The 10,671-nt window shown below is 41.2% G+C and overlaps 2 protein-coding genes across 2 annotated transcripts in view; both read right to left on the reverse strand.

Annotated features, from left to right (window-relative positions):
• Positions 1–1,709: 1,709 nt before the first annotated feature.
• On the reverse strand, positions 1,710–6,180 carry CH25H (cholesterol 25-hydroxylase). The gene is made up of 2 exons (XM_042863150.1): positions 5,548–6,180; positions 1,710–3,192 (listed from the first exon to the last, which is right to left on the reverse strand). Exon 2 carries the CDS (start codon positions 3,074–3,076, stop codon positions 2,252–2,254), a length of 825 nt encoding a protein of 274 aa, XP_042719084.1. The 5' UTR covers positions 3,077–3,192; positions 5,548–6,180; the 3' UTR covers positions 1,710–2,251.
• Positions 6,181–8,096: 1,916 nt separating this feature from the next.
• LIPA (lipase A, lysosomal acid type) overlaps positions 8,097–10,671 on the reverse strand; it is a 14,309-nt gene continuing 11,734 nt past the window's right edge. The window contains exon 9 of the mRNA XM_042863282.1: positions 8,097–10,024. Coding sequence (XP_042719216.1) covers positions 9,791–10,024 — 234 coding nt within the window. The 3' untranslated portion in view covers positions 8,097–9,790. The remainder of the gene's footprint in view (positions 10,025–10,671) is intronic.

Genomic DNA, 10,671 nt, shown 5'->3' on the forward strand with positions numbered 1-10,671 from the left:
TCATTTTGATACTCCTTCCTGCTGTCAGTTCTGAATGTGACTCTCTCTCTTGACGTAATAATTGCAATCCCTGTTTTGCCTGCAGGTGATTAAGACTCCTTCTCTACTGTTAAAGTATTTGTTATACCAACTGCTAAGCTTTACAGGCACAAATAAAAAGCACAATAATGCCTATGAGTACAGCTACAACTCTTCTTGTGGCATTTACTCTTAGCTTCTTATAGAGACATAACAAATTCAGCCTTTACTTTGCTTAGAGAGTCAATGGTACATAAAACAGGCTATTAAAGTGCACAGTTACATATATGCTTATATTATATGGCATAACCCATTAAAACCACAGAGCATCCACACCAGATGTTCAGTATTTGCTGATCTGAGTTAGATGGGATTTCTAGAACTGAGAGGGTAACTTTGGGATACCTCAAAATGGCCTCAAGATGGCTAAGCAGCTCAAAGAAATCAGAGACTGCATTTTGCCTCCTGCATTTGGAAAAGAAAAAAGAAAAAAAAAAAAGCCAATTTACTTTTCTTTGTAGCACACCCCAAAATACTTAAAATTATAATAATCAGAAAGATTTGGAATTTGTTCCTTCAGCTGAATAAACTCATAACAAAATTCCAGTTCTGTAATCATTTTCAGTCTCCATTTTTGTTCTCAGGATGCTATTTTGTGTCATGCTTTTACCACTGAAAAAAAGTGTTGCACTTCTGTGATATCCAGAGAGTTAAGACAGTTATGAAGTAATGACTGCAGCATTTCATACTATTTAAGAAGTTCATCAACGTTATTTCATGTTATCTAAAAGATGCAGTGTCCAAAAGTACTGCTCCCCCTAAATATTCACAGAGTGGGAATTACTAAATGCTCTTCACTCTACTGGACAAATAGCCTCTACAAGGCCACAAAACCTTCTGGACTGACCAGAACAACAGATACATTTGTGGGTGATGATGCATAGGCATTCAGTACACATTCTCTATGTTATTTGCACTTTCTCTTTTCCTATCACTTTCCTGAGCAGTTTATTAGCAACACAGGATAGGTTATTAGCATTAAAATGGCATACAGCAGACATGGGAAACCCATGTGGGTTCTGCTGAAGGAAGCACTGAAGATTTACTTATATCTTCATGTGGGTCCTTTTTTCTGTGGGAGTCTTGTGAGACTTCATGGCTACTATTTTACATAGAACTGTTCCTCCATCAACATGCAGCCATGTCAATCTGTGCTTTAGGATCCTCCAAGTTCTGATTGTACTCCCCTGAAATCTAAATGAAATATCCCTTACTCTGCAGAAGCTCTCTTTCTATTCCTTGTAAGGCTTTTACATGCTAGTGCTAATTAATTGGTGTGTTTGTGAAGGATTGACACTGGGAATGTTACTGTTCATTAAGGGGCTGCTTAATGTTCTGCTCTCACACTGTAAGTTTAGTGAAAATAATTCAAGCTTCCCCAAGATGTAATAAAGAAATTTCACCCTGACTTTTAAAATGCATTATCAATATTCTGTTTCTCCCAAATCAAAATTTATTTAACCATATATAATTCTGAAGAAAAAAAAGTATTTGGTTCACTTTTGAAATAAATTAACAATATTTTAAGGAGAAAACCCTACCTCTAAAACTGAATTAAACTACACCTATGAAAAAGGAGTCACATACGTTCCTAATATGAACAGAAGAATGAATAACCTGAAACGTAACAATTTTAAAGGAAGGACTGTATTTATTTAAAAACAGAAGGAACATCAAGATTTAAAACACAAATGTCAAAATTATTGCACAGTCAGCAAACTAATATTGATTGCCTGGCAGCCTTTTTTCACAACATCAGTGTGGATTAACATGACCCGGCAGGTTCAACTCCACAAAATCCACACCATGTACCTTCTCTGTTCACATCACAGACCATCTTATAGCAGTAAAATCATTTTTTCTGGTGTATGTATAAACATCATACAGTAAAACAATAAATGCTTTATGAAAGCTAGAAAGAAGAGAGAACATCTCTTTACACTTTTACACAAACAAACTCAAGTAACAGATATTTACTATCCCTTTTGCAGTCATTTAACATAGGAAGTTCCAAGTATACAAACAAATATATATATTAAAAGGATTTGTTATAAATAGCCATAGACTTTATAAGTAGCTTCAAATATACAATCTTCTGTATAGCTTTGAAAAATTAATGTCCCAGTATAGTTTATCAACAAAAATTCATCCACAGGCAAATAGGCAAATATTCTTAATTAGGATGTGACTCTGTGTATGTCCCAAAGAGTCTGTCCCAGTGGGTGAAGTAAGGAGCATAGTTTGACTTGAATTTCAGATGATGGAGATCATGATGTGGTGCTCCTCCAAACCAACCGAAAGGCACAAGTCGGTGAGTTGACCACGGAAGGTCATATCCTGAATGGTCCTCCACTGACAACCAGATGTTGACAAGGAAGAAAATCATTTCTGTCAAAGGATGGCATCCAAGGAGGAATGGATTGATGGCAGCAAATAATCCCAGTGACAGCAGTTCCCACACGCTGGAATACTGCGTAGTAAGAGCAAATGTCGATACGTGCTTGTGATGCACCTTGTGGATGTTCTTGTAGAGCCAAGGCACTCTGTGATGAAGCAAATGCCACAAGAAATATTCGAAATCAAACAGAAGCAGGCAAACTCCTACTTGCAGCAGAACCTGAGGCAGCTCTGGAGCTATCACCGGTAGATTCGTTGGTTTCCAGTACCAGTGAAGAAATGTCACTGGGAAAATCCACACAACATGATGATACACACTCTGAATAAAGCAAGGCACCATCATTCCAAGAGTTGGATAGCTCTGTGGCTGGATTTTGTATTTTCTCAAATCTGGCAATCTAGTGCTTAAAAAATCCAGTGCAATATAAGGAAGACAGAAAGCCATGTACGCTGTAAAAGAAAACAACACTGGAAAAAACGGTGACTTGATTAATGTCTCTTGTGCTCTGACAAAGTCCCAAAGAAACTGGAGGCACAGCCTATCCAGCTGTCTCTCCATGGTGCAGCTGAGCAGCAGTCTGTCCGGCACGCTGCAGTTCATGCTGATTGCAGTCTGAGGCTCTGTAAATCCTGGTAAGCTTTTATCTAGGCTGCTCAGAAGACAACTCCGCCCAGAAACTCCTTATTTAGCTTGGCTTTAAGGAGGAAGTTCCCTTCCTGTATAGAAGTGGTGTAATGCATTACAATCAGGACAGAATTAACTGGTCAGGTAATCACTGGAGCTCCACAAAAGACTTGCATAGTAGGAAAAATAAATTGAAACATAGAATTCTCTAACAGTGGAAGGGGGTAAGAATATTTTCCACTCCACTTACTGCACACACTTGAAAGACTGCTGTCTTTTACTCATTATATCAGCCTTTGCTATCCTTTTGCCTTTATAAGTGAGGAAACATAGTCTATTTTTTATTTTTTTCTGTGACTGCTACAAAGATGTATATGTACCTAATCTCCAGGTCTGACCCATGGATGTTTGGTGGTTAGTGGAGCTAAATTATAGGTACTACATTCAGACTGGAAGCACAGTGTAGATCTTGTAAGGTTTCACAGAATCACAGAATCACAGAATGGCCAGGTTTGGAAGGGACCTCAAGGATCATGAATCTCCAACCCCCTGCCACTTGCAGGACCACCAACCTCCACGTTTAATGCTAAACCAGGCTGCCCAGGGCCCCATCCAACCTGGCCTTGAACACCTCCAAGGACGGGGCATCCACATCCTCTCTGGGCAGCCTGTTCCAGTACCTCACCACTCTCCAGGTAAAGAATTTCCCCCTGATGTCCAACCTCAACTTAAAACCATTTCCCCTCGTCCTACACATATCAACCCTTTCAAATAGTTGATTCCCCTCCCCTCTGTAGGCTCCCTTTAGGTACTGAAATGCTGCAATGAGGTCACCCCGCAGCCTTCTTTTCTCCAGGCTAAACAAGCCCAGCTCCCTCAGCCTGTCTTCATAGGGGTGGTGCTCCAGTCCCCTGATCATCTTCATGGTCCTCCTCTGGACCCTCTCCAACAGCTCCCTGTCTTTCTTGTACTGCAGGCTCCGCACTTGGACACAGTATTTCAGATGGGGCCTCACAAGAGCGGAGTAGAGGGGGAAAATCACCTCCCTGTGCCTGCTGGCCACAGGATGATTAAGATGTATACCAATACTTTTGAGGGATATGATATGGAATTCATCATTGTACCAAGTATGGTACAAGGATACGATTCTTCACCTAAGCATCACAACTTAATGTAAATAAAAGATTCACTGGTTAGACCAGTGTCCTCTAAAGAATCTTCTTTTGATCACAGACAAGCACTGAGCAGAAAAAGCTAGCAAATTTGAATCTCAGCATTTCTAATTTGCTGAAAGTATTTCAGTGATAAAAAACAAGAGTTCTTGATTCAACGCTACAAGATCACTTCTTTTGTGCTTCTTGAAAATGGCAAACAAACCTTTGAATACTTAGGGAAACAATTTGCCATCGGCTTCCTATGAACTCACCTCTTTTGTAGACACAGCATTTATTCTAATATTGGAAATGAGCTCAGCTTCCTGGATGACTTTAGTAGCTTGTTCAGATGATTTTAAATCTTTACAGGTGTAAATGAGAGTTTCCTCATTTCTTAATAATTAAGAATAATGAGTTAGCAGTGAACTTTTCTGATCTATGCATGGATGTTTCTTAATCCTTAAGTTTGTCTTCAGCTTCGGCTATTTCGTCTTCAAGAGATTCTGCTCTAAAGTAAACACAAATTTTGCTCCCTCCTTAGACTTCCAGTTTGCTGAAACAGTAATGTTACTATCACTTGTGCTATTATTCTGTCAATCAGAAGTTTTATGTTGGAGACAGCTCTGGTACAGACTTCAAAAACTTTATCTGTTGCACACACGTTTTAGAAATAGATTCAGATTTTCTGCTGCCATGAGATTGTGCTGTTGAATTCAATTAATTCAGGTTGTTGAGTGTAGGGAAACTAAAGCTCTGTGAGACATTCCAATCTGATGGATGAGGACCTATATCCAAGAGATTTGTTTCAGTCCTGAAAGTATGTTTTAAACTGACCTCCATTTCACAGTAAGAACATGAAAAATGCATTTATAACTCAATCAATGTGTAAGACGCAACATTTTCTTCTGAGATGCTTTCTGTTTATTTATGTAGTTACAATCAGAAATTAAGCCCCCAGACGCAATATATGATTCTCCATTTTATTAGATTTATGCAAGGACTGATTCTTCTCCATAATATATTCCAAATCTGTCAAAAGGGAGATTGAGGGAAACGGATTAACTGCCCTAAAGACAGTGTTCCAACTAATTATTAATGGCTATATGAATTCTCATGAAGCTGTAGGACCAATTACGTCTATCAGCTAAAACTTTGGCATTTTGCCTGCAGGTTATGTCATAGGAAAATATTCTTAAATCCCTTAAGGAACAATAACAGAACTTTGCAGCCTTACTGCTAGTACATCCTGTAACATAAAGCATAAACGAGCTGAGGGCTGCAAGCACAGCTTACCTCAGAGGCAACCTGCAGCTCCGAGGCAGACAAAGCCACCGCCGCTGTGCCCCATCTGCTGGCGCTCAGGAGGATGAACTCTGCTGTCAAGTTGCACCCTGCTGGGAATTAATTCAGGCTCAGGAAAGCGAATCGCCACGCACCAGAGGCAGCAAATTCTTCTTCTCCAGAAACCGATTTCAAGTTCCTTCGCTTTGCCATCAAAAAGCACTTATTTTGCATATTTTCCTTCCTCTGACTTAGGTTTTCTTGTCAACACAAAGCAAAGCAAAGACAAAGCATACACAAATCCATTCTGTACTTAATTCAAGAATACAGCCCTGGCTTTTTTCGCTCAGCTTCCCCATGTGTTACAGGACTCTAAACGAGTCTCTTAAAAAGCCAAGACTGCTGCTCTGGAGTTAGGTTGAAGGGCACATAGCTTGGAATGAGGCCCCGCAAAGGGTCTTAAATAGATTCCACATGAGCACAAGACACAGGCACCCACCCCAGGCCCTGCAGTGAGGTAAATAGCAGAACACAAACAAGTGGTTATGAAAGCAAGGAAAAGTTAGGAAGAAGGGAAACTGGTATGTGCATGCTGAAACCAATCTCACAGCAGCAGAGGCAAAACCCTTTCTCCCTCCCGCCGGCCTCCCACTCTCTGGGCAGACAGATGGTTGCTGTACCAGAGCTGAGGCACAGCCCGGTGCAGCCGAGCCCACTGGCACAGGCGGGTGCTGCAGAGCGGAGAGGAAAACTTAGGACAGTGACAGGGGAGCAGGCGAGTAGCCGCAGCAAACGATGCTAAAGGCTGTCCCTTTTCTCGCTTTAAAAACAACTAATCAAGCTGGAATCGCAGTGAAACTGAAGCCTTCGCACATGGACTCACCTTGCTGCAGGAGCCCGGTGCGAGGAGCCCGCCCCGCCCGCTGCCCTCCCGCCCGCCGCCCCCGGACCGGGACGGCCGCCCGGTTCTGCTCGGCCCTATGAGGGCTGCGGCGGCCGCGCTGCACAACGGCGCCACCCTGCGGAGCCTTCCGTCAGGGGCTGCCGGCTGGAGAGGCTCCTGCCTGTGGAAGCACTCCTGGAACAGCAGAGCTCTGGGCAGGGGTTGGCGACTTCACGAAGTTGGGAGGCGCAGATTTTTGTCACAGATGCGGCTGGAGGTTGAGTGGAAAAAAAAGGGCTTCGCATATTTACGTCTTTTTCAATTTGTAGACTCTTCATGTTTTGGTATATTGAGAGTCAAATCCTGGAGGTGAATCTAGAGAAGGGACAAGAGCCACTACTTCCTGCAGCCCCCCAACACCGGGCTCCCTGGTGTGCTGCACACTTGAAGACCTCTCCTGCACTCATTTCTCTCCTGTTTGGATGAAACTCTTCAGCTCAGCCTAGTTTTCTTAACAGAACGAGCAGGTTTTCTGAATCTGAGTATTTCCGTACCAGCGTTCCAACCCCTGTGTGCCCATCTGTGCTGCAGATCGGGAGCGGCAGCCCAGGATGGTGCGTGCTGCTCACATACAGACAGGTCAGTGAGTCTGACAATCCATGAGCTGCACAGGGACCGCTGTCTCCAGCTCCCTGCCGTAGTTGGCTCACATTGCCAAATGTCAGTGGAAGGTGTCCTATGCTCTCTGTCAGCTTTTGTATTATTTGAAGCTTATCTTTCAGCCAATCTTCAACATCACTGTAAGAGAAAAATGGTCTATAGAACAGGCATCAAGTACGTAAGATCTGCTTCAAAAAATGCAGCATTCAGTATTGCTCCTTACTAGATCAAAAATCTTGCTCTTCTCCATCACATTCAGATGTGTTATCTTGCATGTCTCTTTCCATTGACAATGCCTCTCCAACTTTGTCTTATGAAATGCTTGTAACTAGCAGGCCAGGGACAGCACAGCAGCTCCCAATTTCCACAGACATCCCTGCTCCAGCAAAGGAGAGGAGGTCCAGAATGGCCTTGTTTAAAGCTTTCATTATTCTGGTTTTATTTCCAGACACACAGGAATTCTAACAGGTAACAAAGCTGGCAAAACACCCTGCTATCCTGACTGCACATCTATTGCGTTCAGGATGGACAGAAAGGTATGGCCTGAGCTTATTTATTACTGATGCTGGGCATTCACGTCAAATTCACCAAGAAAAATATTATTTCCCTGTTGTATAATGTGGTTACATGCTATTTATGAGATTACCAGACACTCAGTTAAGCAATCTAATTACCCAAGGTTTAAGAATGTAACACAAGAAGCTTTTCACCACGTCAGTATTTTGAAAGAAACTCTTAACCTACAGGCTTAGAGAATGACTAAGTAGTTGAGCAGTTATTTATAGTTTGTACCTTACCTAGAAGTCTCAGAAAAATCTTCTGAAACAATATGAATGGCCCTTTACTTTTAGGCAAAGCCTTTCTGATGACAAAAGTAAAATGGAAGTTGTACTTTTATATTGTACTTATTTTATGGATGAACAGCTGTGAGAATAGACTTGGCTCTCTGCATTCTCTGCCACAAAGGTTCACAAGCATACATGAAACAAGAAGTCAAACAGATCACATCACTCCAAACTCTGAGCAGGTCTCTCACATTTATTGAAATATCTCAAGTTTAATGAATGTAACACACATGGCTTTTGCCATCATACTATCACAGCTGCAGAGTTAGTCAATTGGGATTCCTACAGTCTTCCTTCCAGCACATCATTGTGAAGCAAATGTAGCTGCTACAAATACAAAGCAAACTTAAAGGTCCTGCTAGGAATCACAACTGAAATACCACAAACCACTTTTTTCCTTAAACAAAGCCTGAGGACTCCCTGAGACTGAATTAGGAGTAAAAAAAAAAAAAACAAACAACAAAACAAACACTAATTTATGGCTTACACAACTTCTTGTGTGGTTTCCTTTTTCCAATTAAAAAAAAAAAAAAGAAGAAGAGGCTGCCTCAGTTTAAAGTGTACTGTTTTCTATGCCATATACAAAAGGCAGTTCCTTCTCTTAGGATTACAGAGATCTGGAACAAACTCCAACTATGGCACAGAAATTACCATCTGGACTGAGGTAACTGACTCCGGAGATTGTTCATCTCCATTAGGCATGAAATTCAGAGGAGCCAAAGTTCTCTGCACAGTCAACGGAAAGAGCAAGGCACCTATACCAGAGACAACTGTAGCTCCAAAGTCAGGCCTCTAAAGCAAATGTGAATTCTCTACCCCCACTGAATGGGGGCTTAGCCCCATTATAAAGTGGAAACAGACAAATGGAAATTGATGTAAATACTGCCAGGCTTCACCACCGTGCTTTACAGTTCCTGAACACAATGGCGGCAAGCACCATACAACCAGCTAAAAAGTAAACAGACTTCCAAAGCAGCGGATGGAAGAGTCCATGCAAACTAAGTTGTTCAACATATAGAATTAATACATTGGCTCTTCCCTGACCAGAAGTGTAGCGGCAGGGGGAAAGGAAGGTTTTCTAGCGGTCAGTGCAAATAAAACACAAATGTTTTACATCATTCTCCGAGTAAGTCACAACCTATTCACAAAGATAAAAGTGGTATTTCTTTTATTCCCTCTAACTGCTTCTTCTGTTCCAGGATTTAGCAAGGGCAAGTAACAATCCTTATCCATAGCTATTATGTGGAACATGGAAAGTTTCAGTGATGCTGTTTGATTAGTGCATTTTTCTTGATTTCCAATCGACAGTGGTGATCTTCTATGACTTCAAGACAATTCTTGGCAATATTGAAAAAGAAAATCACCTGATGTAGCTAGCTTCTGAATAATGGCTAAAATAACACAACAGGAAGTCACTAAGTGCTTTTTGAAGTACCAGCATCAAATGGGGTCACTGCAATACAAGGAGTACTTCTGACAGGTACTCAGAAGTGGCAATGTAGTAAGAACTGGCAGCATTTCACACAGAGCAAAACACTTCTAAATTCTCAAGTTCTCTGGTGCTCAGTGGACTATTTTGTCTTTCAGACATAACTAAATCTATACACATGATATGTGTGCAAAGTTACACTGCTTGTTTTTTGATCTTGTGCCACTGTGTGCAAAATCAGCAGGTTAGAATGAGGATTTTTGCAAGAGGGAAAAATAACACTGAGAAAAAAAAATCAAATGTGAATCCTATTCAGTAGTCATTCCCGGCATTTTAAAAACATAACATAAATAAGCAATGTAGCATTATTGCCAGAAAATCAAATGCTCCAGAAAAGTGGATTTCTGGTGAACTAATACTCTGAAATACAACACTGGTTTACGAATACTTCCTCATCATGTTAATCATTTCATTATACATGCGGTGAGGTGCATCAAGGCCCCAGATGAAATCCAAGTGTTCCCATTCTGGAATGTGTTTGTGGTAAACCAAGTTTGTGATCTGAGTGAGCAGCATGGCAACATCCTTTGGGTCTGCCAGCAAATCCTGTCCACCAGTCCATACAGCAGTTGGTACAGTCATCTCTTTTACTTTGTAGAAAGGGGGAGTAGACTGAGGGACAAAAAAATGGAAACGAAAGCATTAGAAAGAACAAGTCTCTAGGACAGTACTAAACTGCAGCATAATATACTAGTAACTGTAAAGATATGTCAGATTCTGACTTTCTCTTTTGTTTTTGGACAGCCAGAGGTGTAGATGGAATCCTGACTTTCAAGAAGAAAAGTAATTCCAAAGTGTTCTGCAATATTATATTATATACAGCAGTAAAAAAGTGGCTTGGAGAGCCTGCAAGCTAGGAAAGTAACACTGAGACTTCTGAGACTTCTCAGTACACATGTCATTCAAGAATTTCAAAACCCCAGTCAAACAGAAGTAACAGCTCCTCTGGAAGTACACCACTGCAGTATTTTCCAGTCACTAAAGTGACAAGGGGCAAAAATATTTTTAGTACTACACATAGCAATTCAGAAACAAACACGATTGAAGATTAAGAAGCTGAGGATAAACAATATGCATGAATTTACAGTATGTCCCTACTTGTGAGAAGTGCACTGGGATTTCATGACATAGGCAGAATTTTAATTAAATTTTGACAAAAGGATGACCAAGAAACACTGTGCCACCACAACTTCATATCTGAGCATGGACTCCGTAATGATTGAGGACTACCTCAGAGCTGTACGGCTCTGTGTTTCTTG

This window comes from Lagopus leucura, unplaced genomic scaffold, assembly GCF_019238085.1.
Source record: "Lagopus leucura isolate 7727_CA_CO unplaced genomic scaffold, USGS_WTPT01 Super-Scaffold_739, whole genome shotgun sequence".
NCBI classification, from domain to species: Eukaryota; Metazoa; Chordata; class Aves; order Galliformes; family Phasianidae; genus Lagopus; species Lagopus leucura.

What these genes read in the sequence shown, in the direction of transcription:
- CH25H (XM_042863150.1), bottom strand. Translation starts at nt 3,076, where the DNA reads ATGAACTGCAGCGTGCCGGACAGACTGCTGCTCAGCTGCACCATGGAG.